Here is a 14,767-nt window from a genome sequence, read left to right on the forward strand (position 1 = left end):
CAAGCCTCGTATCAGAAAACTTACATAAACATGGAAATAAACTGGAATGCACTGGAAGCTGCATTTGTGTAACAAAGGAAGCAATGGTCATAATAAATAGTAAGTGTTTTATCGAAAAAGCCCTTTACAAGAGGGAAAGTTGTACCTCTCTGGCAAAAACAAAGTTGCAACGAATAATTTGCAAACCAGCAAATACATTAATTAGCACACTGACATGTCACACTTTGCGCACATCTCCAGTCTCCTAAAGTAAAAAAAAAAGCACTCTGAATGAGCAAAACGTTTAACACATGTAGCCCAGAGCAAATTCTTTGCCAGTTCACTCACACTTTCACATCCAAAAACATTTGCCACAAAGTCCAGGCACAGTTCCACTGATGTTTACCAATTCACCCCCACTTTCACGTCCAAAAATAAAAAATATTTGGCACACAGTCCAGGCAGAGCTTCATAGATAAACAGCTTGAGAGCACCCTACTGATTATTGTGCAGTCCCGCTGCTGGAAATAGAACTGCCGCACATGCTGGTAGTGGTTTCAATGTAGACACACTTGCTGCCCTGGACAGGTATGCTCAGATATCTGCACTGGTGCTCCATTTTGTCGAAGTAGACACATTGATGCACTACGCTGGTAATTGAAATGTACTGAATGCACAAGTATTGGCTTCACCAGAGAGACTTGCCCACATACCACCAATGGCATATATATGCACTTGCTCTTCACTCAGTAGCATTGAACTTAAAGTGTTCCCTATGTGGAAGCCATGTGTAAAACCGGTGTCACACGACCACTCTCGATCGCGATCAAGCCCGATCCGGATCGAAATTATCGATGCGACTGGCTCACTCTCGTAGGTTGCGCAGAGGAGCCAATCACGACCGAGAAATTCGATTTGTAACGGACTGGATAGCGGCTAAAAGAGCCCCGTGTGAAACCGGTATCAAATAATGCACAGACGTACGCTAGGAAAATGTGTTTCACAAGGACAAAGAACTGCGACATGCCCTGTTGTGCGAAGCGCGCGAACAGAACACATGTATATATATACATATATATATATATATATATATATATATATATATATATATATATATATATATATATATATATATATATATATATATATATATATATATATATATATATATATAAAACTGCGAGAGCGCTTTGCGAACTCCATGCGCACACATGGCACCCGCACGAACTCGGCAGGCCGCCGTAAAGCGCGAAGGGCGCACAGCGTACATTCCGACACATGTCCCAAGCTGCAAACAATCGTACTACCTAAAGCATACAAGTTATTTTATACCAAGGGCATACTCGACTCACGTATGCAGTATCCACAAGCGAGTTATGCAGCGTACATGCTGTATCCATTCGCCAAATAGTAAAATTGATAACAAGCACAAAGCTACAAGGGACTGAATACATTACTACCATTTGAGGCGTCAAATAAAATCGAATTTGGCCGTTTCATATATTGGACACAATATATGGACACATGTGGTACCCGGTAATACCATGAAATACCCATCACGTGGGTAAAGGGGGCGAAAACACAATCGAGAACCTGAAGCGCAAACGATAAAAGCACGGTATGGTGCACGCAAAATTCTGACAGTGCGCTGTAGCGCGAGGGAAGAAAATAGGGCGAGCACTTGACCTCACCTTTTGGGATACCGCACTAGTACTGAATCATTAAAAGAAAAGCCTGTTTGAACCAGTTCCCTTGTCTGCAACACTCTTGCTAAAGGGGAGACTAAAATACCATGATGACGGCTCTATTGCGGAGATCGGCAAGGTGCGCACAGACAGAAATTTTGCCGCCTTTCTTCGCATTCTGCAAAATGCTTTCTTGTTAGGATCACGCATAGCGGCCGATCCCGACGCTAGGGACACACAGGCACGATTTCGTCCCTCTAACTTTCGTCCTTATACTGTCCTTAACGCCTTAATTACAGCGTCAGTGAAAAGGCGCCTCACATAACATGACAATGAACTTGAAGAGCTGATTAGTGCCGCCCACTCCGCGCCCTCCAATTGAAAACACTACTGATTTCCAAGTTAAACTACACAAACAGATCGCACAACCCAAACTAATCACAGAACGTCGTTTTCTTGACGGCAAAACCCTGCAACACTTACATGACAAAGGGCAGCGGCAGCACATTCAGAACAGCCGCTATCATACCACAGCGCAATGCAAGTGCGATAACGCTATTATGCCCGGCTCAAACAGATCGCACAACCCAAACTAATCACAGAATGTCGTTTTCTTGACAGCAAAGCACTGCAACACTTACATGACAAAGGGCAGCGGCAGCACATTCAGAACAGTCGCAAACAGACCATAGTGCCATGCGAGTGCGATAACGCAACTATGCCCGGCTTCACGAATAACGTGGCCGCCTTGGTCACATAACAATTGAAAACACTACTGATTTCCAAATTAAAACCACACAACATATCGCACAACCCAAACTGAACACAGAATATCGTTTTCTTGACAGCAAAACACTGCAACACTTACATAGCAAAGGGCAGCGGCAGCACATTCAGAACAGCCGCAAACACACCACAGCGCAATGCGAGTGCGATGACGCGAGGCCGCCATGACGGCGCGACTATGCCCGGCTCGCCCGGCTGCCGGGCATCACGTGGCCACCTTGGTCACATGATTTGACGACGGTATCGCCACCTTGCGCAAGGTTGGATCGCGTTGATGGGTTGTTCAATATTGTAGAAGCCGCAAAGAGGCTGACGCGCCGTGGCGTGGCGCTGGCGCCTTGAGTCGTTTTCAAAACGTATTCACCCCTCGTTTTTAAGCTGCCTGGCTTCTAACGTTATCAAAACGTATTCACCCCTCGTTTTTAAGCTATCTTGTTTGGAACGTCTTTGATGCGTCGATTTTGGTCAAAAATCCGTTTCAGACGTTGAATCCCTTAATACGACGTTTTCAAGACTTTGTGTGCTACCTGGGATGAATCATTGTGGGAGCGTCCGTGTCAAAGTGAGCCAGTACAGGAGGCGTTTGCAGGCCCTGTCGGAGATTTTTAAACGCTGCTAGTTCTTCTTCGCCCGCTAGGGAGGCAACGTCTTCGGTTGTAAGGCGCGTTAACGACGAAGCTATATATAAAAAATTCGCAATAAATCTTCGGTAATACGCCCAGAGACCTAGGAAACTCCTCACTGCCTTCTTGTCTCTGGCGCTGGAAATTTTGCCACGGCCGTGACCTTCTCGGAGTCAGGATGGACGCCTTGATGACTCACAACATGACCTAAGAACTGGGGTTCCATGAAACCAAAGTGATACTTTTCTGCTTTCAGTGTTAGGCCCGCGTACCGTATCCTTTGTAAAACCACCAGTGTTCTTCGAACAGTGCCGAAAAAACCATGACGTCGTCGAAGGATACTACGCATGTCTGCCACTTCAAGCCTTATAGAACGGTATCCATGAGTCGCTGAAAATTTCGTGCAGCTGAGCATAAACCGAAAGGTAGGACCTTGAATTCATAAAGCCCATCAGTCATTACGAAAGCAGTCTTTTCTTTGTCTCTCACGTCGACCTCGATTTGCCAATAGCCACTGTTTAGGTCCATCGACGAAAAGTAGCGGGAATGCCTCAGCCTGTCGAGAGAACCGTCGGTACGCGGTAATGGCTATACGTTTTTCTTTGTTACCCGGTTCAGCTTACGGTAGTCGACGCACAATAAACGTAGACTGCCGTCTTTCTTTTTGACCATCACTGCCGGCGATGCCCAGGGGCTTTTCGATGGTTGGATAACGTCGTCGTCGAGCATTTTCTTCACTTGCTCTTGGATCCCTTCGCGTTCTTTTGGTGCTACACTGTACGGGTTTTGTCGGATTGGTCTCGCTGCCTCCACCGTAATAATCCGGTGCTTCGTCAGTGGCGCCTGACCGACTCTGGATGCAGACGAGAAGGAATCGTGAAAGCAGTTCAGCAGTTCCACAAGGCGCGTCGTCTATAATGCGCAAGGACTTGAAAATGCCTTCTGAACTTGTGCAGGATTCTTGTCTGCTCTCGCCTTGACTGTGGTGTTATAATATATCATTCTGCAACGCCAAGCGCGCAAATTATCTTAGACGTTGTGCACTACCTGGGTATCCGCCTAGCGAGCGATACTTTCAGGGCAAGCCCTGTAGATCGCCTCTACGTAGAATCAAACGAGTCGTCACTCCGTTTACAGATGTTATATTCTATCTTCACATATCTGAAAGTAAACTAGAATCCAGAACATCCTTGTTACACAAGTGTAAACGATTTGTCCTATGCCATACTTTTTAATAATCGTCCCACAACCAGAGAACCCTACAGAGTGTTTGTTAGGAATCTCAGTGAAGAAATGTGTGCCCCACTTCTAGAACACCATCTACTGCTTCCAGTGAAGCTGTCACCGCCGTGAAAGTGGCAGCTTCTGGAATGTGACATGCCATTTGTTGAAGTCAGTAAACGTGCTCCTGAAATGCACATTCGAATACACTTCCTTGTACTTCGGTCGAGGTGCTGCTGCCCGGGGTTTCACACCGATTCTTCAAAGTCACAAAGTGGCATGTCTTATGCAGCAGCTGGTCTGTCCTTTTTGGAGTCTGGCATTCTGCGTGCGCAAACAAGTATCTTAGCGGCTGCAGCCTCTGCACTATTATCGGCTGTGAAACACATCATACAATTAAAACTAAGAAAGGCAATTATATTCGCTGACTCTCTAAGCACTGGCAAGACTTTAGTATCGCGACAAAAGCATAAAAATTGTGTAATTATTGATCTTGATACCCTTGTGCGCTTTTTATGCATGCGATCAACGTGTTATAATGTGCTGGGTGCCCAGGCACAGAGGGATCAAGGGTAATGTGCTCGCCGGCGAAATCGCCACATCCACACCAACAAAATATTTCAACATTTCCATAGCTGTCCCCCCATAGATTTGAAACCTTTCATTCGGATCAAAATAAGAGGCTATTGGCAACGCTTGTGTTACGCCCGAAACTCGAATAAACTTCATCTGATTAAGCCATAGTTAAGCACTTCCCCATCAATAATAATATCACGAGAAGCTGGTGTCCGATTCTGCAGATTAGTAATAGGCGAAACATGCGGAACAAACTTCTTGCTGACTGGTGATGAAACTCCCACATATAGTAGATGTGGTGAAAAATTGACCGTCATCCAAGCCCTTGTGGAGTGTCGCAAAACAGAAATCGAGAGGCAAAAGCACTTTCTTTTAGCTTGTCGACAGCGTATCTCATTACATCCAGTACAGTTTCTTGCCGCAAACACATTATTCTGCAACGAATCTGCTTTAAATATTTTTAATGACTCTTTACACTGCACATTATCAGTCCAAAAGTTACGTAGTACGGGCTCTTAGGTACATCTAGTAGAGCACGTATCTCCAGGTCCTTGTATTAAAGGCCCTGACGAGGCAGTGGGTCTACGTTCACCTACACGTTTTATTACATCCTCCCTACGTAACAAAACATTTATGGTCATAGCTCACATCCCTGATCATTGTCATTGTTTTAATACTTATGTATTTTACGCAATTTAAAGCGAGTGATTTTAGGCCTATCTACAGCCATACCACATCCACCATTCAAAGTACAATTCTCGATTTTATAAACGATTCGTTGAAAATCATCACCATGTGTATGGCCCTTGTGCAATAAAACCCCATATATCTATCAATCAAACCATGTAGTATTTGTATCATCAGACCATTCTTCTCACATTGTTTTGGGACACCGCTTTATGTATATTTAAGGTTAAAGTGCCAATTTAGCCTTGAAAATTGATTAAGTTCGGACAAGGCGATGATTTAGAAAAAATAGATGTTAGAACGTGACGTTACCACACTTCACAGTACATAAGCCTGACTCATTTTCCTAAACATTCAGTGCATAACTAATGTATGTTTCTTTCACAGAACGTTGCCTTTCTGGCTTACAACGACCAGCCTCCTCAAGGCTTCGGCGGCTCAAGAGGAGGGCACACAAAGGGTTCGTATGACGTTGAATGTGTGACGTTGCACCCGGAACAAGCGGTGAATGCTAGTCTGGCACGTTCTTTCTTTCTTCGTTGTAAGTTCGCATTTAGTGACCTATTAGAATGCTTTCCATTCGACGACTAAGCCACTTAAACGCCTTTGACATTATGTTTGTGTTGCTAATGAACAAAGACTGCATAGCTGTTCTTAGGTGCTATAATGCACTATATTAAATCTTGTAATTATTATTATTATTAATAATGAAGCCAAGCTTTATTTGCCTCTTCCGCCGACATCGTGGGTGCTGGCTGCTACCCTTGCACGAATGGCCGTGCCGGACATAGTGCAATGGGACACCGGAATCTGAGGTGGCAGGTGATGCGCTAAAGCGCGATAATTAGCTCTACCGTATAAGTACGTCATCGTAGGTATTCTGTCGTCATTCCATTGACTTCAGTTTATTGCAATCTCTTCCTTCGTTTTTATGAAGTCGTAATCGTTCCGCCGTCTTGACGCTTCAGTCATTGCGTTGTGATTTCGTTGTCATGACGCCGCCCTAGTCAAGCCGTGTCTCGCAAAGCTTGTTCAAATGGTACGGGTTTTCCTCAGTTTATTCAGCTGATACCATGAGCCGCTTTCCATATTAGTTGACAAAAAATACTTAACTTTAAGCTCTGACCACACATAGAAAGTGACTTTGTTCAATTTGGTGCAGTGTGGACATGTGAATCCGAAATAAACATTCTGCAAAACCTGTGCGAGCAGGTGACTAAAGTAGAGAACATGATGCGTTGATGTAGCCAACCGAGTTCCGAGCAGCCTAGTACTGTTCACTGATGAAGTTACATAATGGCGAGTAACAATAGATGGCCCCTGTCAGACTGCTAGTTTTTACTGATTTGTGTGCTTTGTGTATATGTGTTTTGTTGTAAGAACAATTGTATGGACACTCCACAAATATCCACCGTTGTCTTCGGCGACACCTTCGACGTCGGCGTAGCCGCGATGTTCCGTATAAAGTCCAAGTGCCATAACATCGCGGCCGCTCGCCGTATATGCTATAGATGCATGCGAAAACTTGCTAGGGTAAGCCGAGAAGTATAGTGGCTTGATGCGGTGATTCCTTCTCTCGCTCGCAAGGGACGAAGGCGAGGAGGGTGCGCGTTGTCCTCTCACCCGCGCACAGGGAGAGGACAAGAGGAGTAGGGAAATGTCACGGAGGAAAGAGGCCCTGACGTCACTCTTTGTGAAGCTAAAGTGAAGCCGGAAGTTGGCGTTGCTCGTGGCGTTGCTCCGCCTTTCGCGCCAGCTCTCCTCTCTTGTTTACATTTCTCGCGAAACCACGCCGCGCTGCGCGCAACCGGGCTGCTCGGACGCGCGCGCTCCGCAGCAATACTAAACAAAATCATGTAATCGCGGTGTCTCAGTGGATTACCGTTGCCGAAGTCATGTTGAAAGAAGTTCATAATGAACTTTGCAAATTGGGCCGTGGGTCAAATCGGCTGCCTTTACTGGCTTTTATGAAAATAAACATGCTTTATCAGGCCAGCCAAATGAGCTATTCTCATCAACCGCGGGTACCGGCAGTTTCCCAGTTCTTGCGCGATATTAAAAAAGGTCACCTTTATCGCTTTTTTCTGCTTGGACTTCCTGGGGCTCTCGACGGTCTTGCGAGCTAGACGTCTGGCGATACAAAAAAAATGTACGCATTCTCACTGCACTGCAAGAACGCACTGGAGACACGTACGACACACCGACCCATTTGCGATCCATTTGTAGTTTATGAGCACAAACACATTCTCGTTTGAGGAATCGTCGTGCTTTATTGAACAAAGCTCGGGTAGCCGCGCATCACTGCGACAGCGCGCCGGCGAGGAGGCAGAATATCATTTCTGACTCCGCGTTTAGATTCATCGACTGCGGCCTGAGGTGCCTTCTGACCACGGTAAGTGAAGCATCACGTAACCAAAGTTTTGCGATAGACGGCGCACGGTGCCGAACAGTACCCGCGTAGAACCGGCCTACGTGCGACCATGAAACAGCCATTTGATCTGTTCGCAGGCGTACGTTCTGTGGAGCCTTGCTCACTCTTGCAGCGCATCCGCTAACCTTCATTTCCCTGCGCTTCTCGCGCGCACAGATAAGATACGCCTGCCGTAGGGAGGATTCGTTCCTTAAGTCAAAGCAGCTGCTTCTTTCCCATCTTCCAGGATGAAGCGTCGGCTGGCAGGCGCACGGCGCCAAGGGCAGCAAAATGCACATATTCTGCGTAACGCCCTATCAGCACGTGTATTGAGGTACACAGCTGTGCAGCTGTGCATGAACCTCGAACGCGCTCTGCTTAAAAGACTTCGTGCTGTCGCAAGTAATGCGAGGAACAAGCAACAGTTAAGCAACATGTGTTTTAATATGCACAAAAGCAAGTTGCTACCGAACACGAACTATGCATTCATAACGTACGTCTACGTGCCGCAAATGCACCATATGCGCTGTGAAAAGCAGGAATCACTGACCTGCAAGGCGTTCATTTCACAGATTCTGAAACGCATCGGTTTCGGCCAGCGATGGCACGTTAGCATGATTCCGCCAAAGAGTGCAATATTTCCCGCGGATATTCCTTCGTCCGTTGCCATTGCCGTGGCGCAGTACATTGCGTACAGCGTTGCATGCGCGTTCATTTCACGAACATTAGTTCCTCCTGTCCCACCTGGCCACAGCAAAATCCGGGAGAGCACGGTCCAGCTGACGCAGCGCAACAAAAGACGGAGACCAACGCAAACCTGCCCGCACGGCGCCTTTGCCACGGTACGAAGCCTACGGAGCAACACGTGTGAGCGCGCAGAACCAAAACAAAGCCGCCATTGTGGCCCGAAAGGCGTGGCCGCCACGGCAAAGAAATAAAAAATCTGCAAAAAAGAGGGAAACCTACTACGTCATTTCCTCCACACTTTTCGCCTAGCGCGCGGACGGGGCAGGGCCTCTCCTCAGTTTCCTTCCTCCATGGAAAATGTGCTCGCGCTAGGAGGGAGGGAAAGGGGCACGTTAGTGCAAATCTCACCTTCTACTTCCAGCTGCGGCGACTCAGCGCAGCCACACGCGTCGTATCTTGGCGGCAATTTGCACTGTGTTTAAAGGCTAGTCGGCATCGTGCACGCTGTGATCTCGCTCCCCTAGTACGCGTTGAAGCGAAAGGTGGCACGGAGGGGAATTTACTCACCGCTGCTGCCGGTCTTTATCACGCCCGCGTTTTGCCAGTGCGTGTCGTCGGTCATCGAGTGACATGTGTTCCTGTTTGCTCGTGGGTGAATGACGATGTGCTTGTTAACTTAGTTTGTAACAGACTTTGCGATGTAACTTCGAAAAGCTATCTAATGATTTGCTATAGCAATCATTGTTTCTCAGGCGACCTTAGCAATATTGACGTGAACCTATTACGTTCAGCAAACAAACAAGCATATCAAAAAGTTTTCACACGTAAATTATAAAACGTTATGCAATAATTTGAAGCCGAACCAGTTACATCGGTGACGTCGTTTAGCTACCTGTTTACAGCTGAGTGCAGCCCTGTTCTGTTCGTTGTATTGCGTCGTTCCTAACAAATGGCGCAAATGATTAACTCGAGCGGATGCCGCTTCCATGCAGGTGTGTTATTGGCGGGTACCGGACGCAGCGAAGGTGTAGTGTGGCTTCAGCACAGCGTGCCGAGGTTTGTGGAGGACGTGAAGAACAAATACGAATACCCGGAGAGTGGTCGAGAGAACGGTCAACTCTTCTTCTGCATCTCGTTCCCCTTGCAGGCAGTCGAAAATATATGTACGGTGACGGCTTTCCTGCGTTTCTTTTTCTTTTGTTTCTGACTGAAATGTTTATGTGCACTGTCGAATAATTATACTTTGCGCATATTTCCCGTTCGCTTGAAGGCAGTTTGTAAAATATGCTGATTATACGTCATTTCCAAACGTAGCAGTGAGGAGGACATGTATACAGTTGATGCAGGAAGATTAATACTGTTAACTCCTTGCAGGTGCACAAGAATAGTGATTGATTCACTGTGGTTGAAATTTTATGACCGCAAGGAATCAAATAATGACAGTTTAGACCTATTTTCATGCAAGATCAGCGAGACTTTCACTTAGCCACAGTGGCACCAGGACAAAACGTTTGTTTTCTGTTATACTATATTAATCTTCTTATCAAATGTTGAGCTATATTGCTTGCTAGAAAATAAATAAAAGCAAACACCAAGGGAGCGGCACTGGTGATGCGGTTTACGCAACTGTTTTTCAATAATCTTCGTACAATGTCACCAATGTAAGTGACATTTCAGAGAACTGTTACGAAATTTTTCCGGGGCATGCCAGTACAAGCACCTCTCGTCTCTGTGCTTACGTTCACATACTGCCTACGTATTAGTTGCGCATGTACCGTTCGCTCACCCTGACTGACCCTCACCCACACTCATTTAAGCGCCCGCTCACACTCATCGAAAGTTACTTGTGTTCACGCTAGCGTCCACTCACGCCTTTTCTTACTTACACTCACATTCACGCCCTTGAAATGAGTGATTTCGAATGCACTGGTTAATTAGTATGCCGACTTTCCATTGTGTCACAAAATAATCTGGACGCATTTGTAAGGAGCACACTAATACCACCGAAATGACAAGGACATGTGGACAGTGCGTTGTGTGCGCTTTGCACTTCGCGTGACACACTGCAGCGCTTGTTATTGGAGTGTCTTGCTTTTCTTGGGCAGCGCACGTCGCTAAAGAGGGATTACCTTCTTCTTGGCTGGTGATATACTACCCTCGATTAATGCCTGTGGCACAGTTTGTTGTCATGCCCACGGGACCAGGATCATCGTGCCCTCATTTTTCTGAAAGATAATTATTTGGCTTCCCGTTTGTTGTTATGTATTGTCTCTTGTTTGATTTGTGTTGTAATGACAAGACCGTGGACAATGATGCTCGTATTTTCAACATTCTTTTAACAGCGCAGTCTGTAGCGACATCCTTTTTTGTTGGCGGTGTCATACTCTCTTCTTTTCCATTGTTTTACCGCAGCCTTTGAAACCTGTCATTTGGTTCGTTCTTTCCTCTTTCATTCTCTTCTACCTATCTTCAGTTTCTTTATTTCTGTCTCCTTCTTTCTGAAGAGTAACCACGGATGGTGCCCTTTCCCATGGCTGTCACCAGCCTGGTTCTTGCTTTCATTTTTTTCTCTCTCAATTGTATATACGAAGTGTTTGATGCTATCTTTAACAGAATTTTCAAAAATCAAGTCGCACTGAGCCAATTATTCATCAGCTAGATTACTCTCGCAAAGAGATTTGCACGAAAAATCAAAATGAATCTTTGAATAAATAGGTTCTTGTTAATGAACTTTTAAACTAATAACTTCAACGTACATATTACAATCTACCAATTTTAGCGGGGGACTTCTAGAATCCAACCCACTTAGAATAAATTTTAAGGAGGACACCATCTTCGAGATATGTCTTCACAATTTTTACGACAAATTGCATTGGTGTCCCAGTAATTTATGAGCTTCAATGCTTAAAACAGCGTTTTAAGCATCGAAGCATTTAAAACGTAAATGGAAGAACACGTCATGTTTACTCCACGTTTAACTGCGACTGTCTCTCAACTGCTCCTACTTTTACAATTCGTTCTAAGTGGGCGTGTCTTGCAATATCCTGGCTGCAGTTCGTGTGGTGCAATATGTGTGCACAAGTAACGGTTAGTTAATTACTTAAATTTTAGAAATTAGTCAATTACGGATATCAATTTCCAGCGCAAATAATGTCGGCCTTGCAGAGTAATCTTGCTCAATAGGTAGATTTCTGCTATATGCCACAGGCGATTGCTCAAAGGTGTGTTACCGTAAAAGAAAACACTGGTGTGTGTTCAAAGCTAATAAAATATAATAATAATAACCAGCTTAGAAACTTCAAGCATCCACGAGACCTCCTATTTTATAGAAGAAAAGCTGACACAATTTATTGTGAAACCTGACACCTTACGTATGAAAAATAGAAATTATCGAACTTGAGTTCATTGTTGGCATGTTCTCACGGATGCTCCATGGTTGCTACGGACAATCTTCGTGAACACAGAGTGAGATTGACTCTGCACCATTGCTCAGTTACCCTCACAGGCGGTTCGTTGGATTAAGGAACCGTGATATCGCGTGAGATTTATACGCATATAAATTCATTGAGACTTCGGCAAGCTTCAGTTTATTGGGACGCGCCGATTCTTCCAACTGCTAATTGTCTACACTGACTCATATTACCTGGAATCAATTTTATTCAGTGACACTTACACTTGCGTCAGCTCCTTTTGATGCCGCCAAACTCAAGGTTCATTTACTTACACCTGACTGGGCTCATTCAGGCTTACGTTCACGCTACGTAGGACCACCCTGTCAGGCGCACTCAGTCTCATGGGTCGTTGGCGAGTGAGTGAGGCGATTTTTAACTCAATCGCTAAACATATAAACAAATATTCAGTCACTCTGAGAATAGGCAAGAAAATATAGTAATTCTTGAAGTAGGCAAGAAACCTTGCTGAGAAAGCTTTCACAGAGATGCCAGGCTTACTGGAAATACATCACTCAACTACAAAATATATAGGCAATGTCAAACAACACTATTTTTGCTTGCTTCAGAGAGTGCCATGTTTCGGTTGCTGTCTTTCGCGTACGTGGAAATTTAAAAAAAAAAAAGCGTAAGGGAATCTCATGAGTTCAATAGTTATTTGTACTTTCTAACTATATTTTACAGCGAAATCTTTTGATGAAATATTGTACGAAATTGTTTTTTGCAGCTTTGCATCTTCGAGTCCAAGGCGCCAATGTATACCAGTCGCGTGCACCGAAGTGGGCCGCCGATTTTGATGAATTCTGGTATTTGCTTCACCAGATGTATAGGAGAGACAAAAAGGGTCACTTGCGGATCGACCTTCTGCACACAAGTGCGCACAGGCTTGTGCTGGCCATTGCCAAGCCTCCACGATTGTTGCGAGGTAATGCGCTGTGCCCGGAAGATACTGCGCTGTCGAATAGTTTCGGTATATGGAACATGTGCACGAACTGCTTGTGCATATGCTACTAGTAAACTTGCAAATGCAATGTGCTTACTAGCCAAAAATGAATGAAAATTCAGTTTTCCTAGCATTTCTGTACGATATAACATCACTGCGCAAATAAGACCTACTAAGCAGGATTATACTATAACTCAACTCTAACAACATTTCTCCTTTACTATTTCCACATACGAAGACATACAGCTCACCTTTGCCGCCTGCCTTTCCTCCACTTTCGCAAGTCTCCTATGACAACCGTACACTTATTTGACTTCTCTGAGGGTGATTTAACGTACGGATAAGATTATACTACTACATGAATATATGAGCAGAATTTGGCGCATAGACGCGTTATTTTTAATGCGCATCTGTTATAGAGTTTCATTGCAATTATTCTGTAGAAATGACCGATGTTCATTGTGCTACGAGGTTTATTGACTATTAGCGGGAATCACAGTCACGTCGAGTCCAGCGCAGAAAGCAGCCGAGCAATTCTAGCGAAGCGCCAGCGCTAGCGCGAGCAAGAAGAGCGACGGGCACCCGTTGGACTTTGGCTTTCTCACTTCAGGAACCGATCGGCCGCAGTAACGCTTCGTCCTTACAACTGCTTAGTTCTTATATATCAGAAATCCTACCCCATGTTTTCTGTGTAGGTCTGCAAGACCTCTGTGACAAAGCGCAGGTTTATTAGTCAGTGCAGTATATGCGTCACAAGCACTGCTAAGCACAATGCGTTCCCAAGTAGCGCCTCATAATTTCTGAAAGGAGTGCGTTAAAGATGATTCAGTGGATGGGGTTTACGAGGTACAATTAAAGAGAAGATGGCCTTAAAGCAATAACCTGAGCGCTAAACGACGGACACTGGGCCATAAAGATCGAACAGTCCAAACGCCTACATATTCCAAACCCGTCGTTAACTAAATAACAGTGTACAAGAACACCAATTATCTCTGAGAAATCAAATATCTACCTTCTTACCTGTAACGCATTAAATTATGAGCCACGAGTACGTACGATAAGAAAATTCAGTCAGACCTCATCTACAATTACCATCCAAGTATGCGAACAGCTGAAACGCATGTACAACAAAGGCATGTACAACAGCCAGGCTCCTTTCTCGCTCTTTCCACAGGACACGCTGGGCCATCAAGAATTCGCGCAGCTAAGAAGTACGCGTGCATTGTTCTACGTAGCTCCTGAGATCGCGTGGCCTCCGAGATTTGCACCAGCGGCGCACCGGTGCGTTAGAGTCGTGTGCTTCGCGTACTTCAGCCGGGCTCCATTCTGGCGCTTCACCTCATAGACATCCTCCGCCATCCAGCGGCGCCCCCGGAAAGTCCGGGTGAGGCCTTTAAGATGCACGGCACGCTGGTGCGTGCACACAGTGAAAAAAAAATGTTTTACGTGCCGAAACCAGGATCGCATTATGAAGCACGCCGTAGTGGCAGACTCTGCAATAATTTGGACCACCTGCGGTTCCTTAACGTGCACGTAAATCTAAGTACGCGGGTGCTTTCGCATTTTCACCCCTTCGAAATGCGGCCACCGGGGCCGTGATTCGATCCCGCGACCTCGTGCTTAGCAGCCTAACACCATAGCTACTGTACAACTACGGCGGGTTGCTTGCGGACAGTCAGAATTAATTCCTGCCTCCACGAAGGCCTTCCTAGCTTGCGGAA

The 14,767-nt window shown here is 45.5% G+C and overlaps 1 protein-coding gene across 1 annotated transcript in view; it reads left to right on the plus strand.

Moving 5' to 3' along the window:
- Positions 1-14,767, plus strand: part of LOC126534633 (cell-death-related nuclease 7-like) — a 52,974-nt gene that overhangs the window by 14,429 nt on the left and 23,778 nt on the right. Inside the window, exons 3-5 of the mRNA XM_050181904.3 lie at positions 5,945-6,017; positions 9,647-9,817; positions 12,831-13,028. Of these exons, the coding sequence (XP_050037861.1) occupies positions 5,945-6,017; positions 9,647-9,817; positions 12,831-13,028 (442 nt within the window). The remainder of the gene's footprint in view (positions 1-5,944; positions 6,018-9,646; positions 9,818-12,830; positions 13,029-14,767) is intronic.

Source organism: Dermacentor andersoni, chromosome 7 (genome assembly GCF_023375885.2).
Source record: "Dermacentor andersoni chromosome 7, qqDerAnde1_hic_scaffold, whole genome shotgun sequence".
Taxonomy (NCBI): Eukaryota; Metazoa; Arthropoda; class Arachnida; order Ixodida; family Ixodidae; genus Dermacentor; species Dermacentor andersoni.